The sequence below is a fragment of the Lissotriton vulgaris genome, chromosome 3_1 (assembly GCF_964263255.1).
Source record: "Lissotriton vulgaris chromosome 3_1, aLisVul1.2, whole genome shotgun sequence".
Lineage (NCBI taxonomy): Eukaryota > Metazoa > Chordata > Amphibia > Caudata > Salamandridae > Lissotriton > Lissotriton vulgaris.
Genome location: NC_141689.1, coordinates 388,688,360 through 388,712,707, shown reverse-complemented (window position 1 = coordinate 388,712,707; position 24,348 = coordinate 388,688,360). Strand labels below are relative to the sequence as shown.

At 43.1% G+C, this 24,348-nt stretch overlaps 1 protein-coding gene across 1 annotated transcript in view; it reads left to right on the top strand.

Annotated features, from left to right (window-relative positions):
- Positions 1–24,348, top strand: part of HCN1 (hyperpolarization activated cyclic nucleotide gated potassium channel 1) — a 1,068,254-nt gene that overhangs the window by 232,703 nt on the left and 811,203 nt on the right. The window contains exon 2 of the mRNA XM_086960610.1: positions 15,170–15,593. Coding sequence (XP_086816736.1) covers positions 15,170–15,593 — 424 coding nt within the window. The remainder of the gene's footprint in view (positions 1–15,169; positions 15,594–24,348) is intronic.

The following is a 24,348-nucleotide window of genomic DNA, read 5'->3' as shown; positions in this document are numbered from 1 at the left end:
TGACTAATTCGTAGAGAGGTTAAACCCTTTCCGTGTAATTTAGAATGTATTTTCTTCCGAAATTCAGGAAACCTAGAATTGACTGTAAGTTTTGCAGCGTTTTTGGAGGTTGGAGCAGCGCACACTTTTCTAAAAAGTTGGCTACCAGGCTTTTGCCTTCACTTGATAACTCGTATCCTAGAAAAAGGACGTTGAGGTGGGCAGTTGTTGATTTCTTAAAGTTGAATTTATACCCTTCAGAAGCGTATCCAAGTATAATGGTATTCACTCTGTTCAAGTGCCTGTCCAAATCATCGTCTGTTAGATAGATGTCATCGACATAAGATAATGACTCATCATCATACGTTTGTGGTAACTCTGTTACTCTGGCTGAAAGTAACCCTGGACTATTCTTGAATCCTTGGGGGAGACGACTGAAGTGGCGCTGTGTCACCATGATTGAGAAAGCGGTCCAGTTCCTTCTTTCAGGTGCACAATAGGGTCAAGGGAAGCACCATCCTAAGCACATGTAAAACAAGTAATATGTGATTACAAAAAGTTGAGACAAGACAATTAAGTAGGATCCAATTGAAAATATCAGTGAGACTTCTTTTCCAGATAAGGTACAAAATCAATTATAGTCCATGTATGTTAATTTCTCCATTTATTCACAAGGCTTCATAAAAAAGAATCAACAAGAGCAGCCAACACATGTTTCGTCAGTACATCCAATCCGTACCATGACTTTTTCAAGGATGAATCAAATGATAAGAGTGTGGTGAATCCTTGCCTCGCTCTTTAATATAAGTATAAAAGTCTGGTCTTGGTCTATATAATATAGGTGATGGATACTGTGCGATAACCTTCAATGTGAGAATTTAAGAAGTAGAAGCTATGTTTTTCATGCAGAGGGACAGTTCCAACCTGAATATTCAAAGTTAATAAGTTGTAGATATAAGATGCTCAAAATCCACCCAATGCATGGATCGTCCCCAGTGGATACGCAGCATCGGCGGAAGTCTAAAGGCGTGCAATTAGTTGTGAAGCAATAGAATAGCTGTGACCTCGGTTTATATCTTCAAGTCCGCATGATAACGCGACCTTTCAGGTGCAATGTTTTGACAGAAGAAACCGTTAGAAATATCTAATGTGGTTTTATATTTTTTACGCACAATGTTATTCATTAGTGCTGCACTGTGTGCATTTTGTAATGCAAATGTTTTGCAACAAGAGTTCAAATGTCTGTAGTCCAAAACTAGACAATATGTATTGTCTGGTTTGGAGATAGGAAACATAGGATTGTTCATTGACAAGGTGCATGTTTCAATCACCCCTTGATATTTAAGTTGATATAATATCTCCCTGTCCTGTTTTTTAGCTTCTTGCTTAACTGGATACTGCCTCTGTGCAGTAGGTTGAGTTTTTAACTGGATTTTATGGAGAGGGGAATCCTCATCCCATCCTACATGATTTTTATATGATTCTGGAGCCTGGGCAACAGCCCATTTTCTGGCTTAGGTGTATCTTAAGTGAATTGGAATATGATTGGAGAAGGCTGGCATAATGATGTCTTCGCCATGTGGGCACTCCCTTACAAATTTTGGTGGCCAGTCTTTTTCAACTAGAAGAATGTCAGAACCCTTAGAGTGCTTCTCCCAAAAGAGTGCTCTTGTTTTTCCAAGTTATGTCCCCCTCCACCCGGAGCGTTACTTTGTGTAACTTAAGGGGTACACTAACCCTGATATCAGCTATTTCAACTTGAATGTACTAATTCAATGCCACTGTCTCCAGATGATCATTCAAGATATTGCGATCTATGGTGACCTCTGTTGCGCTGTCCAGCATTATCTGGGCCCACTCCCAGTTCTTGAGTTGTGTCCTCAATATCCTCTGCATGTCTGATTTTTAGACCTGGTACCTTATTTTTGGTGAATTGGGTTTTCTTATTTTTTTGAACGTGTTGATCATCTTTGGACTTTACGCGTTCTTCCTTGTGTTCTGACCGTCCTCTTCTTTCCGATTTCTGTGAGGAAGTCTGAAAGATACAAGAGGAACGTGTATCAGTATCTTGATATCTGTCAGGTTTTCTCAAATTATGTCTGTTCCTGAGGTTATACCTCTTTTCGGAGGGCTCCTTTTGAGGAGACCTATCTCTCGACTGAGAGCTCTTCTCATTAGAAGTTTGTTTAGTATTTTTCCACTTCTTTTTAGGAGTAGTGAGAGTGTTTTAATAAAGACCTTTTCAGGATTTTCTGTTAGTTGAGGTTTAACTGGTTTCCCACCCAAACTATCTCTACCTAGTTCTTCATAGGATTTTTCATTTATTCTGACCAGTTCATATGGTTGCTCAGTTACATCAAATTCTCTTTCTGGCGGATCACCACAGATGCTGCTTCACCTTTAATATTAGCTAATATTATAGCTGAGACCTGTTTGAAATCTCTCAGTAATTTCATACCCAGATTTAAAGCAGGCTCTGCCCAGCATTCATTTTGAATCTGTTTCAGGACGTCTGGTATCACCGCCATCGACGGAACACCATGGGGCTTATTAACAAGCCCCTTGCGCCATTTTTGCGTCATTTTTAACATGGGAAAAGTGACGTATGGGTGGCGCAAGGGGCTTGTAAATCTGCCCATGTGTTTTTGGGTAAATTGCAGCAAAGACAGTCCCCCAAGTGTCGCAGTCCTCCAAGTGTGGTGCGATCCCCATTGGTAAATGGATTGTTAAAATTCTGTGTTTCTCATGAGGTGTACTGACAGAAGAAAAGCTGCCTCAATTTGAGTAATTTTTTGAGCTATCCAGAATAGAATTTGTTCCCTTTTTGCGGGTAATTTACCAATGACTGATTGTATAGTCTGTGGTGTGATTTTATTTGTGTTCCCCTGGTGAGGGGTTTGCTGTGGAATCCTTATAGGAGGTTGGACTGTTAGAGTCCGCATGACATGTTGAACCAATTTTCTATGTATTTTTATTAGTTGTTTTAGCTGAACTAATAGTTCCACACCTGACATTTCTTAAATGGCAGGATGTGGTGTATAGCTGGCTAGTACCCGCCATGTTGCTCCTCGGCTACCTAGTGGACCGAGCCTGGTAATGTGATTTTGATGTTGTAGGGCGCCTTTAAACCAGAGCTGAATTCCATTGGATTATCCTCTACTTTGTAGAAGTGAAACACATGCGCTACTGCATTTGCTTCAGGGAAGACTATCCACGAATAGAATACCTCGGTCTGCCGATATTCATGTGCCTCTATGGCAAAAATTACCCTACTACCTCTAGGTGATAAGCCATTCATCATAAGCTTTATAGCGATGATTTTCCTAAAGTTTTCCGGGATGATTATAGCATCCAGGTCGGTTTCTTGAAACCTGTAATGTTTGAACCCTGTTGGGCTGCAGCCCCACCATTCTCGCTTTCAGTCATATTGTTGACTGAAAGTTTGCAGAGCAAGTTTCAAGGAAACAAAGATAAGGTGCACAATATTTTGGAACACTGTATCCTTCAACGTTGAACAAACCAAAAACTAATACATGGTATTTTTGTCCTACTCAGTAATGGCAGATATTTAATCCTTTTACCCACTCCAGACGTCTATTGGAGTATTTTACAGGAAAAAGGGGTCTCTGTGAAAAGCACAACTGAGTTACTCTAGTATCTAACGTTAAATTAGTGCCTTACCAAACATCGGGCGCCATATAGTGAAGTTCCTATATTCCCAATAGGCTCCGCGCATTGGAATAATATATCCTATAGGTTTGACGTAGGACTTAGGTCGACTAGGTCTCTATTGAATATATGAGACTTAATTGTGAGTGCCAGCTAGCTGAGAGGTCACTAGAAACTTTCTAGAATAAACAAGAAGGGATTAATTTCTGACAACCGCATAAACATGACAACTTTGTTTCCCCAAGAATAAAACTAATCTTCAGACTCGTGGAAACAATAAATAGATATTTTACTCCGTCAATCGTGAATGCTTCGTTTCATCAAAGGTGCAGAGAAATAGAGAGACGGTCGTTTTCAATAAAAGGATTTATCGAACAGTCTTCTTTCTCCGGCAAAAGAAATGAACTGCTACAATTGTAATACTGGTTGGAAAGTATAATGCGTACATTAAGAAGAGTATTATAAAATAATATTGTAAAAGTATTATATGGTTCCTAGACCATAGATAAATACATACATAAATAACAAAAGCTAAACATACTCAACTGGTGCTTCTAAAACACGCCTACCCTAAGTCTAGTACTAGGGAAGAAGTAAGTGAGGTGTAGCATTGGTTTAGTTTTTCTTTGCCAAGAATCTAACCAAGATTTCTCTTAGGGTCTGATCAGCTCCGTACCTTGGTTTTAGAATTAAGGAGGTCTGGTATCTCTTTCTCGGGACTCCATTTTCCAACACCCCGCGAGGGGAGCTTGGAAACACTGGAGCTGGATTCTCAGCGTGAGAAAGGCAGCCTCACTGTCAGTGCATCATCTGGAGGGTCGGCTTTCTTCGGCACTTGCTGTAGCGAGCTGCGTCTGGCAAGAAGATAGTCGAGCTGCTCCGAACCACCATGTGTTTGCTATGGCAAGTGTAGGCATATTTATACCTTAAAGGTGCCTAGTATGTAAAATCGCACTTAATAACGTCACCAAAGAACCCCAAGGGAATGGTAGTTCTTTGAAAACACCATGATTTCTAGGACAAATGAATATTCAAGTAAGGGGATGTCCCTGACTGCTGAAGCCGAGTTTTCCAAGAAATCGGTGTGGCTTTTTGGAACTAGTGGAAGTAGCCATGCCTGAATTTGGACTGGATGGGTTATGTCTAAATATGGTTATGATTTCTATGCCCATATAAGGGCAATGTGAATTATAGCTATATAAGGGCATGAATCAGTCAATTACGCTCAATTCTAAAATGCTTCACAACAATATGTCTGAAAAAAAGAATGCAGTGGTGGACTGTTTGTAGAGGTTGCCAGTGAATGGCTCTAATAATACTGATGATGATGAAAATGAAGAGTTAGTTGCTAACGTATGCATTTCTACAGAAGGTCGCATATCTCAGTGCTTGTGGGCTGTTAAAGATGATGTAGCATTGCAGGGGCTTGTGAGATATATGACTGTTGGGTGGCCAGCTGTAGAGAAGCCTTCAGATAAGGTGAGTCATTCCAGAATAAAAGGTTTGTCTGGGGAAGGTGGAATCTTGTTGAGAGGTGAGTTATTGGTAGTGCCAGAGGGATAATAGGGCACATTTTATTATTGGCTCATGATGGCCACAGTAGAATGAGTGCAGCCAAGCGTAGAGTGAGAAAGGAATAGTAGTAGCCAGGTTTAGACAGTGATGCGGAGAGAATGGTGAGAGGAGGCTGATCATGCACATGGAGCAACAAATCACAGAGAACAGTGGAATATCTGAATGTAAATGTTGGGAAAACTGATGCCCTGTGGAAGAAATTTGCTCTAGACATTTCTGGGCCATATAATGTGTTGGGCTCTCACCCCAAGTATGCTATGGTGGTTATGGATTACAATTCGAGATGGCCTGAAGTTAAGTTTATGGCTCAGGTAATGGCACAAAATGTAATCAAGTTTTTGGAAGAGATATGGGAAAAAGAAAGCATATTGTAAATCATAGTAATATATGATGGGGTGCAATTTGTATCTCAGGCCATGAAGGACTTTTCAAGGTTGAATGGGGTACAGCTTATTAGGTCATCAGTATATTACCCCCAGATTAACGGCCTTTGGAAAGGTGGAATATAACTCTGAAAGAATGCATATAGTTGGCTTTGTGTCAAGCTGGACAACAGAGAGATTCTGTGAGAAAAGTGGTGCTGGCGTATCTCACCATGCCTGATAGTGCCACTGGCAAGGTACCATTTGATGTCATGAAGGGCATAAAAGCCAGAGCGATACCTGGGAAAGATGTGGAAAGGAAAAAGTGGAGTGACTGTGATTCTGAAGGATCAAAGTGTAATGTCACAGTACAATTTGTAGTGGGTGATTGGGTGCATGTAAGAAAGGGATGAAAGGAAAGTAAGGGACTATCAAAGTTTTATAAACCTCTTCAAGTCAGGATGGTATATCGTTATACCATTTTTTTTCACAATAGCAATATTTTTACTCTTTAAAAGAGAATCACACCAAAATAATAGCATATCGATTAACAAAATACAAGTCAAATATTATGAACCAATTTCCTTCCTACTACAAAGTCAACAATCCATGATAAAATTATTGAACCTTTTAGGAGTATGGCAAAACCTTCTTCAACTTACTCCTACCTGCTTCTGGTGTTCATTAAACTCCGTGCCATCCTTGCTTTCATCTTCCAACAAACAATATGGCTGAGATACCCGCCACCCCCTCTCAACACAATCCCCAAGGATGGGAAACCGGAAACGGTTCTGAACTTTTGGAAGGCGGGGTTTCATATCATGTACAATTTCATTTCCACATTACGATGTTTGGCTAACCTTAACAGATCTCTAATACAAAGGTTCTCCTAGCCGAACTAACATCCTACAAAACATTTGACTTGAAATTGTACATGCTAACGTTAAGGGCCAACGGCAAGGTCGTAACCGGTGTCAGATCCCTAAACCAGAAATCCCCCCCTCACTTGTGAGGGGAGCGACCGCACAGAGGCGTACCTCAAGTGCATCTACCAATTTCCCTTGGACTTGACGGGGGCCCCAATGAACTCGACGCCATTTAACGGTCGTCCGAGGACTCGTGTGAGGTGTCTAAAAGGTAGCGTAAACCCCCTCCCGAACCCCACACAACTTACCCCATCTGCCGTCGCAGATGTCCTGGCCCCGGGAAATTCCCCAGGAGGGCCCGTAGCCCCTCCTATCCAGGAAGGGGCCTTGACCACCTTTCCTTTCCTTCCGGCGGCCTATCCTTAGAAGGGACCGCCTCCCCGTTGAGGGGCCAATGGCCACCTCCCCCGAGCGCTCCCATCCGTAATGGGTGACGCCCCCCCATAGGGATCTTCCAATTACTGCTCACCGATCATGACCTTACCGCCCAACCAAAAATAGATACGACAATTTACCTGACTTACTAATTTATAAAACAACCATAACTATTACAAGCATGATTACTGATCACACTAGTGCAGAATTACTTTATTTGAAAAACATACTGAAAATGACCATTCTTTATTGCATACTCAAAATATCACGACAATCATCACAACCTGCAAGAAATAGAGTTACCACATCAAAACTTTATTCAAAACAACTAGCTGTCCTCAGGGGCTGGTGGGTGGGTCAAAATTGGCTCTTCGTTCCGTCTCGGGCTCACGTGCAGCGGGGAGGTGCAGCTTCAGAGCACAGGAACAAGAGGATGCTTTCTTGGCTTGTTGCTCCTTTTATCCGTCTTCGGGCGGGCGTAAACCCGCCCCCGCCTGCCTCCGTGGGCGTGGCCGGCCGCGTCAGTGTCTAGGACAACCCACTCCAGGGCGGGAAAAGGCGCGCCCCGGCTACGCCGCTTCGGGCATACCAGCCGAGACTCGCCTCCCGCCCAAGATGGCTTCCCGGGGGGATCGTGGTACTCCACCATACGTTCGGGGGGACCGAATGGTCGCCCCTTTCCATATGGCTGAGATACCCGCCACCCCCTCTCAACACAATCCCCAAGGATGGGAAACCGGAAACGGTTCTGAACTTTTGGAAGGCGGGGTTTCATATCATGTACAATTTCATTTCCACATTACGATGTTTGGCTAACCTTAACAGATCTCTAATACAAAGGTTCTCCTAGCCGAACTAACATCCTACAAAACATTTGACTTGAAATTGTACATGCTAACGTTAAGGGCCATCGGCAAGGTCGTAACCGGTGTCAGATCCCTAAACCAGAAATCCCCCCCTCACTTGTGAGGGGAGCGACCGCACAGAGGCGTACCTCAAGTGCATCTACCAATTTCCCTTGGACTTGACGGGGGCCCCAATGAACTCAACGCCATTTAACGGTCGTCCGAGGACTCGTGTGAGGTGTCTAAAAGGTAGCGTAAACCCCTCCCGAACCCCACACAACTTACCCCATCTGCCGTCGCAGATGTCCTGGCCCCGGGAAATTCCCCAGGAGGGCCCGTAGCCCCTCCTATCCAGGAAGGGGCCTTGACCACCTTTCCTTTCCTTCCGGCGGCCTATCCTTAGAAGGGACCGCCTCCCCGTTGAGGGGCCAATGGCCACCTCCCCCGAGCGCTCCCATCCGTAATGGGTGACGCCCCCCCATAGGGATCTTCCAATTACTGCTCACCGATCATGACCTTACCGCCACAGGCCGGATAGTTGACCGGCTATCCGGACCCCCCACAACAACTCCTGCCTAAAGGTCATGTTTTAAACTCTTTAGCCAAGCTATGAGGTCTCCTATGAGTAACTCATTCCCCACCCGGGACAAATGAACCCCATCCCCCAAATACATACTGTCCCCTTTGATACAACTATGCGAAACAGAATGCAGTGTATTTGAACGAAACAATCTACTCAACTTGTTATTTATTTTCTTTACTGAATGATTCAGAGCAGAAACCGAAATAGCCCCCCGCCACACTTTCCGTGGGATCATATGGGACCATGCAATTGTGCACCCTGGAACTCTTCTTGCCAACCAACTTACTGTGGAAAGCATTGCCTCAAGAAGAAGTCGTCTACCAGTGGCCACCAAATCGTTGCCCCCAAGATGGACTATGATTATAGACGGCGGTGACCTTGTCCGCCCTAACAAACCCTCGAAAAAGGATTGAAATTGGTCAATACAGAGCCCGCCCCTTCCGTAGAAGGACACCCTGTACCCGTATTCCCCAGCCACGTGAATCATGTCACCTGCTTTGAATACGTCCGCGGCACGCCTCACGTATGAGTGGCCCACGACCCACACCTCCTTTCTCGCAGCCGGTGATGTCTGACCGCTGTTCCCCAGGTGTCGGGTCAACTGCACAGTCTGCCCCGCCTCGTAAGCTTGCGCAACTGAAAACCAAACAAAAACAAGAAGCGTGAGTACATTATTACAGCTTCACAACATGTGCAACCGCACATACCTTTTATAACAGTTCGAGGACCAACGCCCCAAACGTTTTACTTCTTCTACACTCAGACCCCTGGCTGTAGCCTCAGTAGCAGCCCCTATCCGAAAGGAATGGGTCCCGAACTCGCCGGGGTTCAAGCCCGCGGCCGAAATCGACATCGCAAGCACCCGCTGGAACTGAAATCTCGTCAGTGGGGTGGCGTCAGCGTGTCTCAACAAGGTCCCCCCCCATGATGCCACCCTCTGCGCTAAATATTCCTCCACACACACCACAGGGCACATGGAAGACCTGGGGATCCTCTGAATGATTATGCAGTCCCCGATTGCACCCTGATCGGTTTTGGACCTAACAAAGGAGACCGTCATCGTCTCCTCCCTGACCTGAATGTGCTCCCGGCACAGTCCCCCCATCGTATCCTGCTTGTTCTTCGCCACTAATTTGCTTACCCGCATAGCCCCATGGAATGCTAGCGCAAATGCAGCTCGGAATAACCCTGCTTCGTACTGGGATGAACACGTTGCCGGGAGTACGGACAATAACAGGGTCAACCTATCCAGACCTATCGGGTGCCTCTCATCTACTCTGCGACCCTCAAGGCGTTGCCACCCACGTAGTGCTTTCTGCACCACAAAAGACGCTGTCGGGTCCTGGATCCCATGAGCCCTTGCCATAAAGGAAATGGCGGCCCGATGCCTCTGGGCCGTAGCTACTGATTTGCCCGCCTGATGTAAAGACAGCAGAAACTTTACGACAAGCTCTTCCTGTCCCCAAAGCTTCCCCCCAGCAGAACCCAAAAAGGACAAATAGGAACAGAACGCCCCTTCATATGCCTTCCTTGTCCTGGGCGCTAAACTCTCTCCCACGAGGTTTTGTAGTTCGGGGCACCGAGAGACCAGAGAGCTTCGGGAAAGGGTGCTGCCACCAGGTCCGCTGTGGGCAGAAAACCCCAGAAGGCCTGCATACGGAAACGAGAAAGCGCATCAGCCGCTTGGTTCAGTACCCCCGGGACATGTCTTGCCCTAAAGAGCACATTCAACTGCATACACAATAACACAATTTCTTTGAGCAGTCTCAGAATCCATTTGCAACGTGCTGCCTGACTATTGATACACTCAACCACAGTCATGTTATCAGACCAGAACACCACAGAATGATCCCGAAACCCCTCCGGCCATGTCTTCAAGGCCACCAAAATAGGGAAGAGTTCAAGGAAAGCAATGTTACTCGTCAGGCCGCACTCGTGCCACCCTAACGGCCATTTTTGAGCCGACCATTGTGTACCAAATATGGCACCAAAACCTATACTCCCCGCCGAATCTGTCCAAAGCCCCAGCTCCTCGGAGGACACCGCCGGTTTGTTCCAGACAATTCGACCATTGAAATCCGCCAAAAATGCCAACCAAATGCGCATGTCCTGGCGAACCTCTGCCGAGAGCCTCGTGCGGTGATGTCCTTCCTTCAGGCCGACCATGGCTTGTGCAATCGAGCGGGAAAAGGGGCGTGGCATTGGCATCACTCTCAGGGCAAAATTCAACTGACCCACCACCTGTTGCAATTGATGCAGGTTTACTTTCGTTGCACGAATACATGTTTCAAGGGATATCCTGAATTTTAACACTTTTTCCCTGGGTAATCTAAAACAACCTTCTTCCGAGTCAAGCTCGATCCCCAGAAACTCGAGCAAAGTCGAGGGACCCACAGTCTTACCTGGCGCCAATGGCACACCGAATTGATTCATTAAGACACAAAATTCATGTAAAGCCTGTCCACACTCAGGATCCCCGGCTGCCCCCAAAAACAGAAAGTCATCGAGATAATGCATAACATGCTGAAAACCCGTCTTCCTTGTGAATACCCATTGCAGAAAACAACTGAACTTTTCAAAATAGGCACAGGATATCGAGCACCCCATTGGCATACATCTATCCATGTAATAGCGACCCTGAAACATGAAACCAAGGAGACGCTGATCGTCTGGGTGCACCGGGAGCAACCGGAACGCTGACTCGATGTCTGATTTTGACATCAGCGCCCCGGGCCCCAGGCGATTCAACATGGCAACGGCCTCATCGAAAGATGCGTACCGCACCGAACACACTTCCGGGTCTATCGCTTCATTCACGGAAAGACCACGTGGGGCTGACAAGTTATGTATCAGCCGAAACTCACCCGGGTCCTTCTTGGGGACCACCCCTAGAGGGGAACAAACAAAATTAGCAACCGGTGGCAAATCAAATGGACCGGCGACACGACCTCGAGTCACCTCCTTCCCAATCTTTCCCTGTACCACCGCCGTATGCTGCAAGACCGACAGTTGATTCTTACAATTTGCTACACCCTGGAAATCCCCCACTGGGATGCGGAAACCATATGAAAACCCGTTTCGCAACACCCCAGCGGAAGCATGATCCGGGTATTCGTTAAGCCAAGGAATCATTGCCATGGTATCAATCGGAGTAGGTAAAGGCGCCCCTCGGACTATTTCAGACCTGTTTGGCGCTTCCCCTACCACCGTTATCACCCGTTTTGGCTCTGCACATGGACTCAGGATGGGATGGCTGCCCACACCCCCCACATTCATGTCTGAACTTGCATGACCCCTGGGGCCTCGTACATTTTCCCCTGTTAAAATTCCAACAAATCCCCCTTTTGCCTGCGTTGCCACTCGACTTCGAGTGGTGTTCGTTACCTGCACCCGTCCGAAAGGGTGTCCCAGAGGATTGGCGGGTAAATTCACCCCCGTTACTCCCTGACAATGGCACTTTTAACATTCCTGAACTCTCCATTTTTTGCCATGAAACGGAGTCGAAACAATCCCAAGTCAGATCTGGGTCGTGCTCCTTAGCTTTTCTAAATATATTGTCATAACAAAACCACTGATTGCCCCCATACGATACGGAATACTCCATGATACGTGACTGATAAATAGGCAACTCGGTCAGCAACTCGGGCCTGCGCTCGCCCATGATGGAGGTGAAAATGCCCCACGCTCTGCCCCAAGTACCTATGTTTTCATCAACCTTAAAGGCGGCCATTTTCGCGCGCCAAACACTCGGATGCATGAGCTCCTTTTGGCTCTTAACATGCTCCATCTCGTAATGGTCGGTAAGCAAAGAAAAAATGTTCACATACTTATTCGCCCAAATCTTTTCCTTAATTTCCAGTGGAACATGCTGAGCCACCTTCTCCCTTCGCGAAGGTACAGACCCCTCCCCCGCGATCGGCAATGGCCTCTTACCTGGACCAGATGCTGCATTTGCCGCCGAACTTGGGCCTGTTGCATTTTCCGCCGCCGGCACTGGCGGGGTAACCGAAGATGCCTTCGCAGCCTCTCTAGATTCCCGCAGTTGTCTCATTACTGCCCGGGCGTCATCAGCCGTGGTGCCCTCACTATCTTTTCCCAACCACGCCGCTAATTGAGCCGCTAACTCGGGAGGCATATCTTCCCCGGTCACGGGGGTGACCACCACGGGGATCGGATGCCCCTCCTTCGGAACCGGGGTTGGCTCCTCCAGTGGAGTATCGGGAACCGGGGTTTCCCCCCCAAGTGCCCCCCTTTTGGACCTCTTGCCTCTCCCACCAGGGACTACTCCTGGCAAAGCTGGTCCGATGACTCGCTTCGGTCCTCCCTCCACGTTCTTAGCCGCCATCTGCTTCTTCAAATCGGCTACCTCCTTTATGAGCATGCGGAGCATCTGATCGGTACCGACCCGCTTTCCGACCTTCTTGCCTGGCATTCTCAACGAAGATATCTGCAAAACAAAAAGAAAGATTACAACGCTCAAAATTGGCTCTTCGTTCCGTCTCGGGCTCACGTGCAGCGGGGAGGTGCAGCTTCAGAGCACAGGAACAAGAGGATGCTTTCTTGGCTTGTTGCTCCTTTTATCCGTCTTCGGGCGAGCGTAAACCCACCCCCGCCTGCCTCCGTGGGCGTGGCCGGCCGCGTCAGTGTCTAGGACAACCCACTCCAGGGCGGGAAAAGGCGCGCCCCGGCTACGCTGCTTCGGGCATACCAGCCGAGACTCGCCTCCCGCCCAAGATGGCTTCCCGGGGGGATCGTGGTACTCCACCATACGTTCGGGGGGACCGAATGGTCGCCCCTTTCCATATGCCATCTTCACCATTTTCTTGTGTTCCACACGTTTATATCGCTCAACAACACAGTATAACAATTTATCTTCCTGACTTGAAGAGGTTTAGAAAACTTTGATAGCCCCTTACTGTTCTATCATCCTTTTTTACATGCACCCAATCACCCACGAAAATAATAAACAGAGGTCATATATGCAATTGGATAAATATTTTGGAAGATCATAGATAAGAAAGAAAAACATTTGAGGGTTGGATCAGCAAATCACGATGAATCGAAAGCCCTTAAACTATATTCCCATTAGTACTGTTGGCAGTCGATATTAGAGTTCTTTCCGAATGAGGGGCATAACAGCTATTTTAAGTCTATTTCAGCCGTGCTTGGCCGAGTCAAAGAGCATTATGAAATTCAAATCATAGTTAGTTTGGATAACTAATGACTAATGCTGAAAAATAGGGGCTACCTAAGTTTTTTCATAAGGAGCGTGCACAGATTTTTGATTCCTTAACAGTCTCTAATCAAAGACACACGTAATGGGCAGCTGTCCAGTGATGTTAGTTTCACATAAATATCTTGAAAGAGTAGAATTGCATGCTGCCATAAACCAAAAGGTGACTAGACACCGAACTGTTCAGCTTTGATGACGGCCACTCAGATCTTAGTATATGTCTTTTATTACGCTGCATTAAAAAAAATCATTTTATTGCGGTTTTATAAAGTGATTGCAATGCTTGAGGTAATCAGAGCACTGAACACAGTTATACAGCGTTACAGGCATATAGTGCAAGCATAGGGGCCGATTTACAATAAATGGCGCATTCCCAGGGATGCGCCAGTTGTTGTGCACCACAGCTCCGCCACTCATGGTGCGCCGCATTCACAATGCGGCGCACCATGGGGCAAAAACGGCACAGATGCGTGAATGGTCTAGGGGGCCCTATCTTTCCAATGCTGCGTCAAGCCTTACACCTGCTTCAAGCAGGCGCAGGGTTTTGACGCAGCATTGGTCTAAAATTGCCTGCGGGAAATCTTGTAGATTTCACGCAGGCACTTTTGCGAGGGCACCTGCCTCGGAACGCCCACCATGCGCCATAACGCCCACATGTGGCGCAGGGCTTTACAACGTGACGCATCTGCCTAGATGTGTCACGTTGTAAATGGGTCGCAGGGATGCGCCACGTTTACGCCGCCATTGCGTGACGCAACAGCGGCGTAAACGTGGCGCAAGTCCGACATAAATCTGCCCCATAAAGTGATAAAACATCATGGGATTAAGAATCAGTGGCACAGTAACTGCAGAGAGATATCTCTGTGCTCAGAATTACCTGTACTGTAATGTATCTCCTTACCATTGCTGAGCCATTATGAGATATTGACCCACTAAAGGGGAATAACAAGTAGGCGTGGACTTATGATGACTTTTCCCTTAGCCAGGGCATTTTCTGGCCTTGATGAAGTGCAGATCTAATAAAACTAACTTGAACACAATTTCAAGTATTTTATCGGTTGTGGCCTTGGCATTAATACAGAGGACAACTTCCCAGCGGCACACCTCTCCCTCCACGTCCAGGAACAGATAAGAGGACTATGTTCTGATTCTGGAATGGATGACAAACCTATCGGATGAGGAAGAATAAATGACCAGGCAAGCATTGTAAGCAATGCATACCAATAGGCAAGAACCACTCAACTACTCAACCCCCAGTTCAATACTACTGCACCTTGTAAGAAACAACGGGACACAGAATCGAATGTCACAGGAGATAAGACAATGCTTGACTCATTAAAAGGACTTCAAGATTTGGAATGAGAAGTAATAGGCGACAGCAAAAACAAAACAGTATTATGTGAGGATACCGATAATAAGCAGTGAAAACAGCTATACACAGTGAGGTAGAGAAATAATCAACTAAACTCGTAAGGCAATAGAGTAGTAACTGATGAGGTGTATAACTAAATTTACAGAGCGGTAAAGCCAGAACAGCAATTTCAATTATCAAATCGTGACTTGGAAAACAATGTGTTACTTTCAATACATATTTCTTAATGCCTGCATTTTGTCTCTTTCAGATTTTACTGGGATCTGATAATGCTCATCATGATGGTCGGCAATCTAGTCATCATTCCAGTGGGGATCACATTCTTCACAGAGCAGACGACCACCCCGTGGATTATTTTCAATGTAGCATCAGACACCGTTTTTCTGTTTGATTTAATCATGAACTTTAGAACTGGGATTGTGAATGAGGACAGTTCTGAAATCATTCTGGACCCACAGGTCATCAAGCTGAACTATCTGAAGAGTTGGTTTGTGGTGGACTTTATCTCTTCGATACCTGTGGATTATATCTTCTTGATTGTCGAGAAAGGGATGGACTCCGAAGTGTACAAGACGGCGAGAGCTCTCCGCATCGTCAGATTTACAAAAATTCTCAGTTTATTGCGCTTACTGCGGCTGTCAAGGTTGATACGCTACATCCACCAGTGGGAAGAGGTAAGACAAAGCTACTTCCTAATTGCTATTTCACTGAATGATATCTTATTATTCCACAGCAGCTCCCTGAAGCTGCTCTTCCAAACATTGTGTTCAAATCAAAGACCAAAATCTAAATCTCCCTGGTATTTTATTATCCTTTCCTTTAGCATTCTTTGTAGGACGGAATACAACCTGTTTGCATTCTTGTGGCAAATATTTTTTTTCATTATTGAAGCGTTATTGCAGTTATTTATTTTCCATACACATTCATTTCAATACATTTAAAAATAGTTAATGTTTGTCATTTAATGCACAGACACTACTATATGTTCAAAAATAAGATTCTCCTTTTTCACAGGAAATGATCATCCAGCACTCCAAAAGGGTTAGGTCACCCGGATCTTTATTTGAATGACAAACCTATATATATGTATGTATGTATGTATATATATATATATTTCCAAATGCTTACGAGCAGCAGCTGCAGCTCCTAAACAGCGGGTGCGTCATCAAGCAGACCTCTCAAGCACAGTCCGTAACATTAAAAACACACTCCTCAGCAAATAAGGAATGACGACGCAGTGTCTTGACAATCCAAATTACATTTTAATTGACAGCAGTGTCGGATGCGTTTCGCCTGAACGAGCAGGCTTTCACCAACATTGTTTTGTCAAAAAACACTATTTTTATGCTGTGCATGTAATTTAGTCATGCGTGAAACTACAACTACAATAAACTGGAAAACAGACTTGTAGTTTGTGCATTCAATCCGATTACGAACTGACATACAATATTATACAAATAAACGTTGGGGCAATGACACAAGCAATTACTGTAATTCAAACAGGTACAAATCTCATACCCAAATATAACATATGTGCAGATCATTATCTGATCAATAATAAGACTCATATCTCATTTAACGCCCATAACCGCCATATCGCCCCAGTGGTCGTATTTTGCACCGTATGCTCCAACCCTTCTAATTCAGCCCCAGTGGGCATATAAAACACACGTCTGTTGCCCATGTTCACATCAAAGTGCAAATTAACTAAAAGTGACACACCTACAATAAAAACAAAACTAACAAAACAATAAAATATTAAAACGTAGATTGAAGAGAGCTTACTTTATTGTTGCACTACATTCTCCGATTATTCTTACTGTTACAAAGCCATATCTAAATATCTTACAAATTTGTATACAGGTCCTCTTCCATATTAAGGCCCATCGGGACTCTAGTATTAAGTTCCAAAATATATCGGGATTCTAATTTTCTCAGACTTTTCTCTCTATCGCCCCCTCTTACATCAGGAGCAATCGCATCAATGACAAAGTATGTAAGGCCGGACACATTTCTCTCATGGCATTTCGCAAAGTGGCGGGACACAGGATATGTTCTATCTACATGTTTTAAGGGCTCTAAGATGTTGTAAAACCCTTCTATAGACGGCAAGAATTGTACTGCCCACGTACTGAAGATTACAAGGACAACTCAATACGTATACAGCAAATTCTGTTTTGCAGTTGAATTGCCCTCTTATATTCTTCACAATTTTAGAACAACCTGTCAAAAACGTTGCTGTGTTTTTGCCATGCTGGCATGCTTTGCACTTCATGCATTTAATTAACCCATTTTTATGTTGCAGCCATGTCAAATTTGTTTGATGGACTAAAAGGTTTAGGTGCCGTATTACTCACAAGCATCTGCTTGAAAGATCTTGCTCTTTGAAAGTTAACAAGGGTCTAACTGGCACAATTTTGCTTAGCACAGGGCCATTCCGAATTAAATGCCAATGTTTTGATAAGGTGTTTCGCACTTGACCATGTTGGTTATTATAAGTCGTTATCATTCTGCATTCATTCATACCATCTTGTCTATTTTTAGATTTCTTGCTGGTTTCAAATTTTTTGAGCAAAATGTCTTCTCTTGTTTTATTCTTGACCTTATGTATTACACTTTGGATACAATCCTCCCCATAGCCTCTAGATTTAAAATGAGAGTGTAAGTTCTTAAGGTTTACCTCCATAATCTCAGGTTCACTGCAATTATGCAACGTTCTTAAGCATTCCCCATAGGGGATGCTTCTAATAAGGTTAGTGGGATGGAAACTAGTTGCATGCAGCAATGTATTCCCTGCTGTCGATTTACGATAGATCTTAGTATGTACTTTGGCATTTTTTACATACACTGTAAGGTCAAGAAAATTCACTTCCTTGTCACTGATAGTGCTCTTAAATTCAAGGTTCAGACTATTAGATTGTAGTTGTTTACCAAATTGTCTGGCAGATATTTACATACCTCTCTAGAGGACAAATAAGTTATCTATATACCGACTTCAATGACCACAATTGTTGTGCCATTCCTCCTGAAGCTGCTGCGGGATCACCTGCTCCTCCCACCAGCCCATATGCCAATTCACATAGCTGGGGACGAAGCAGGTGCCCATCGCAGTACCGCACAGCTGGGGGAATAATTCCCATTTGAAAAGAACATTTTTTTTTTTTAGACAACTTTACCCCATGGAGGACAACATTTGGGTATGGGACCAAAGTGATATCGATCTTGTGCCCAGATAGTCTTTAATAGCATTGAGACCATCCTCATGCCTAATGGTCGTATAGATCGTGGTTACATCAATGGTCATTAAAAGCATATCTTTTTCCCATGGTAAATCATAAATGCCTTTCAGAAAATCACCTGTATCTTGAATAAAGTAGGGTAATAACTTTACCATTGGGCATAGAAATGAATCAATGAACTTGGAGGTATTTTCTATGGCACTGCCGATGGCCGAAATATTCGGCCTACCAGGCGGGTTGCTCAAATCTTTGTGCACCTTAGGTATTAAATAAAGGACTGGAACAACCGAATTGGTAATCTTAAGGTACAGCAACTCATCATGAGTTAACAAACTCTGTTCATACCACTGTTGTAACTGTGGATTGTAAAGTCGATGGCTAGCTGTCATGACATCTGAGGGAACTCTGACATAATTAACTCTGTTGTTGAGCTGTTTATAAGCTTCATCCAAGTATTTCTGTCAGCCCCACAGGACTATGTTCCCACCCTTGTTGGCATTTTGCACAATACATACACTATTTGATGATACATTCTTAATAAGATCAATACAATCTTTTTGCTGCTGTGACCATTTTTTATATTATATGTTGAAACAGTGCATTTCTCTAGATTCTTTAAATCATTCACTACTAGCTCATTAAAGACATCTATTGAATCTCTCGCGAGGTCTAAAGTTCGTAGTCTCACTGTTCCCGATATTAATGCCCTGCTCAGTTGCAACCTCCTCAGTGTTAATAAGTCTTTCTTCTGGTACATTAGTTTCCTAAATAGCGCCACCAGTGCCCATTTTATCCAACTCAACCGTTAAGTCTATATCATGAAACTGTAAGTACCTCAATTCTCCTTGCAAACCAGGACCCCTCTGCACAGCTGGTGTTTTGTATTTTCCTGGATTTAATGCAATGTGTTTTTTTAGTTTTAGCATCCGTGTATACTTGAATGTATCGATTCTTGTAGAAACGTAATCAAATTCTGCAGGTGGGCAATAAGACAATCACAATTGCAGAACTTTTTCTTCTTTTTCAGACAAAGATATGGACGTCAAATTAATTACTGCTGTTTGATTTGTAGAATACATTTCATGATTTACTTTTTCTTGCTTTTCCCATCTACATTGCCATTGTTTGGCCCCTTTGTGCTTCTGTTTCCTCTGCCTCTTCCCCTTCTGGGTCCTGCATAGTTTGTCATTGTTCTTGGGCGGAGGTTGAACCTCCTTTCTTCTTGTAAAAAACAAATTCAACCAGGACTGAAAGTATTTCATTTCCCATAATTCCACTTGGCCCTTCATCTGCTGAAGTTTCAACCTCTGAACTTTGCAAGCTACTAAGGCCTTATTGCTCCTCCCCTGTTGCTTTAATCCCAGGATACATTTTTTTGTCTGCGTACATTCTCGAATTTTTTGGCGAATCTATAAATTTGCCCCCTTTCATAATCGCTTTTATCTCGCATACATTTTTCGGCTTTCCATTCTTTGATTGATACTTCTAATTTACGCAGCCTATCCATCATATCTTTCATGAATTTTGTTATTAGTTCTTGGTCAATGTCTTTTTCTAACATCTCAGTTATTTGACAAATTTCCTCCATTATTTTGGTACGATCAATGTCTGCATACTTAATCAAAATCGCGAGCATTCCTCATGAGGATTCTTGATTGTTATCTGTCCACTCGCGTAAAATATTGGGATTAGGGTCTTCATATGTGGGGGCTACCAAAATTCTCAAACCTCATGGGATTCTTTTCACTTCTAAGTATCTTTGAAGAGACTTAGCTTCCTACCATTTTGATCACTGCATTTCAGTTTCTCTAAAAGCTTTAATCTTGCCATCACATCCGAAACTTTGTCATCATGAATCACGCCTCCCGCAAATCCTGCGCCTTTTTTGTGTGACCTAATTGGTATAATTGAAGATCATCAATGCTGACTTTTCTCTCTCTTTTACCTCCGCAGCCGACATCTTAAAAACTGCAATTAATCGTGTCAAGAACCGCCAGCGTACGGAGATTTGTGTCAGACAATTTGTTAAACAACTACAATCTAATAGTCTAAACCTTAAATTCACGAGCACTATCAGTGACAAGGAACTGAATTTTCTTGACCTTACAGTGTATGTATAAAATGCCAACCTACATACTAAGGTCTATCGTACACCGACAGCAGGGAAAACGTTGCTGCATTCAACTAGTTTCTACTCCACTAACCTGATTAGAAGCATCCCCTATGGGGAATGCTTAAGAACGTTACGTAATTGCAGTGAACCTGAGATTATAGAGGTAGAACTTAAGAACTTACACTCTCGTTTTCAATCTAGAGGCTATGGGGAGGATTGTTTCCAAAGAGCAATACATAAGGTCAAGAATAAAACAAGAAAAGACATTTTGTTCAAACAATTTGAAACCAGCAAGAAATCTTAAAATAGAGAAGATGGTATGAATGAATGCAGAATGATATCGACTTATAATAAACAACATGGTCAAGTGCCAAACATTTTATCAAAACATCAGCATTTAATTCAGAATGACCCTGTGCTAAGCAAAATTGTGTTCAGTTAGACCCTTGTTAACTTTCAGAAGAGCAAGATCTTTCACGTAGATGCTTGTGAGTAATATCGCCCCTAAACTCATAGTCCATCAAACAAATTTGACATGGCTGCAATGTAAAAATGGGTTTATTAAATGCATGAAGTGCAAAGCATGCCAGCATGGCAAAAACACAACAAAGTATTTGACAGGGTGTTCTAAAATTGAGAAGAATATAAGAGGGCAATTTGATTGCAAAACAGAATTTGCTGTGTACGTATTTAGTTGTCCGTGCAATCTTCAATACGTGGGCAGCAAAATTCTTCTAGTTCACAGAAGGGTGCTTCAACACCTGAGAGCCATAAAGCATTTAGATATAGCTTATCATGTGGCCCGCCATTTTGCTAAATGCCATGAGATAAATGAAGCTGGCCTTACGTACTTTGTCATTGATGCGATCGCTCCCAATGTAAGAGGGAGTGATAGGCAAAAAAGTTTAAGAAAACTAGAATCGAGCTACATTGTAGAACTCAATACCAAAGCCCTGATGGGCCTCAACATGGAAGAGGATCTGTATACACACATGTAAAACATCTAAGAAAAGGGCCTCAAGCAGCAAAACTGTAATATAATCAGTAATTTAGGTGTGGCACTTTTATTTTTATTTGCACTTTGTTGTGAAAAGCTATATCTGTATGAATGGGTAATAGACAAAAAACTTGGCATAGCCCACTTGGGCTGAATCAGGAGAATCAGAGCTTATGGGGCATGATACACCCACTGGGGTGTCATGTCAGTTAAGCCGGTGAAGGCGCTCAAAGCTTGAAATATATTAATTTTGACATGTGCCGTATTAAGGTTTGGATAATAAGCAATGGATTTGTAAGCTTGAGGTATGTGATTTGTACCATTTTGTACTTTTTTCATGCTTTTATACTGTTGCTCCAACGTTTATTGATTTGTAACATACATTTACTGCTCTGTATTCCATGGTAGTTCGCAATAGGATTGAATGTAAAAACTACAAGTCTGTTGTCTAGCCCATTACAGTTTTAGTTTCACACGTGACTAAATCACATGCACAGAATAAAAATGGCGATTTTTGGCAAAACAAAGTTGGTGAACAAGCCTGCTGGTTCAGGCAAAACACGTCCGACACAGCCGATTATTAAAACCTAATGTGAACTGTCAAGACATTACGTCATCACTCCTTACTTGTGGAGGAGTTTTGTTTTCATATACATATATATATATATATATATTTTTTTAATTATTTAATATTAATATTAATATGTGTAATGTATCTTGTTGATTAAATTATTTATTTTCATATTTTTCAAGATATATATAGATAGATTTATATATTACAATAATAGTTAGAACTATACATTTGTAATCTCATTGTAATTTTGTACTTTAATATTTTTTAAAAATTAAGTATAATTATATAATATGTAAGTATATTATGTATATCTACCTATGAATATTTCCCGTCACAGCAAGTGCAAGTAGGAGGTAGGGGGGGTGAGTCGACAGATAACAACAATGGAAAATAAAATGTAAACAAAAGAAAACCGCTTACTTTGCGATTGTCGTATTGTTGTTGCATATCTGTAACCAAACTTTATTTGCCTCAGACGGGGTGGGGTGCACAGTACTGACCTTACTTGGGGTTGGGGGTTACTAGGTACTAAACAACATAGATTATCACCTTTGATGAGTAGCAAGTATCTCAAATCACCTCAAAATTTGCAGAGGTTTTGATGGAGCTCACACACATCCTTTTTAATAAAGTGACAGGATCCTTCAGTAACTTGCTATGTCCTCATCAAGCATGTCAGTCAGTTCATATTACCTCCTGTTTCTGACATCCTGTTTCTAACATATTTAAAAAAGAGTGAATTTAGAGATTGGTCCATCTTGCCCTTTTATATTTCAACCATGCAGATTTGCATTTCTCTGCCAGTAGAAATTATTCGTCTTGCAGCAGGTGTATTTTTATTTTCAACAAAAGTAACGTTCTTGCTTTTGTGTCAGTTTAACAACTGGACGGTGCTTATGTGAACCCTTTAGCAGCCTGTGTCACACGATACCTGGGAAAGCACTGTCAGGAAAAAGCACTGCTCTTAATATTTTAGCAAACATCTAAAAAAAGAGCTCAGTTTTGAGAAACAAAAAATCTCATTTAAGTGTCTACTTTACCAGAATAGGTGCATTTGTTTTACTTGGCCTTGTCCTAAGTTGTTGGCAGATCAGACAATTGTGCAATGCCAGGCAGCTACTAACACCATATGTAGAGGCATTGAATACAGGGACATGCACCTGCATGAATTTAGAGAAAACAAAAAGCAAACACATCAAAACCTGTAAGTGTCAGAAAGCACTTTAAAGGCTCACATTCTGTGAACTCCAGATTCAGCTCTCCTATTTTATGAACAGGTGGAACTAGCTGTTAAATTCTTTCTGACAGGACGTGGCCTTCTCTGGTAGCATGCATTGAATTCGCATTGTTTATATGGTCTTCTTTTCTCTTCTGAGACCCAGCACTGGAAAAACAGCTGCCAGGGATTAGTTGGTGTTCTTAATTGCAGAGCACGGAATTAACACGTGTGTACATCTGCTTTGATTAATGTCTGGTCTGGTTGATAAATAAATTAATGTTTTTGTTTCGGAGGCTTTTCCCCCCATCAAGATGACAGTGCAATTGGAGCTTGTGTTCGGTAATCTCTGAAAGATTCCTTATGCATTACAGAGATTTGCTTGGCACTTAAAAACACAAATCTGTTTGGAAACTATAAACTGCTTTAGAAACTGTCGCTCCCAACACTTAAGCAAAAAAGAATGATTCTAAATCACTCGTTGTGTTGCGTGTTGAAGCAATGTAGTATTAACGTTTCAAAAGTATATTCTAAAATGTTGTCTATAAAGTTTGAATTTATATCTTGAGACAGCGATATATGAGTATTCCCCCAAATAACATATTCGCAAGCTTCCAATTTTATAATAGTATAAAAAATTACTTCTAGCCATATTTTTGTTGGACTTCCCGAAGTATTTTATTGCCACAATACAATAACAAGTTTATTATGTAAGAAATTACACTAGAGGCCTCATTTATGAGGAATTAGCATAGGGCAGTGATGCAAGTCTTCTTGCTATCCTGCCCTATACATATGTTTTCACATTGGTGTAGGGCAGTCGTATTTATGAAGGGTCACCTTCATGCACAAAAGCAATCACGTGAGGCGTTTTCCTCTGGAAAGATGAAAAAACGTTAAGAAATAAAGTATTTCTCCTCATTACACCTGTTCTGGGGAGGCGTAAGGTTGTGGCGCTGCCCCAGGTTTATGTGATGAGGTGAATCTGGGACAGTATCAAAATCTATGGGTGCTGCATGGAAAAACCCACTGCCGGGGTCATGGAACACCTCCTTGGCACAAAGTAAGGTAAGGCAGTGACTTGTACTGCTTTGGCTTACTCCAAAAATATGAGGCCATGCAAAGCATGCAGAGTTGCTTTGCATCGATTCATACATTTGATTGAGAGGCTTGCTCCACCAAAGCGTCAAAAAAGAGACTGTCTGGTGGTGCAATCCTCTCATAAATAAGCCTCTTGGCATGCAAGTAAACATAATTATGTACTAAAGGGACTATTTATGAGCGGAGTTG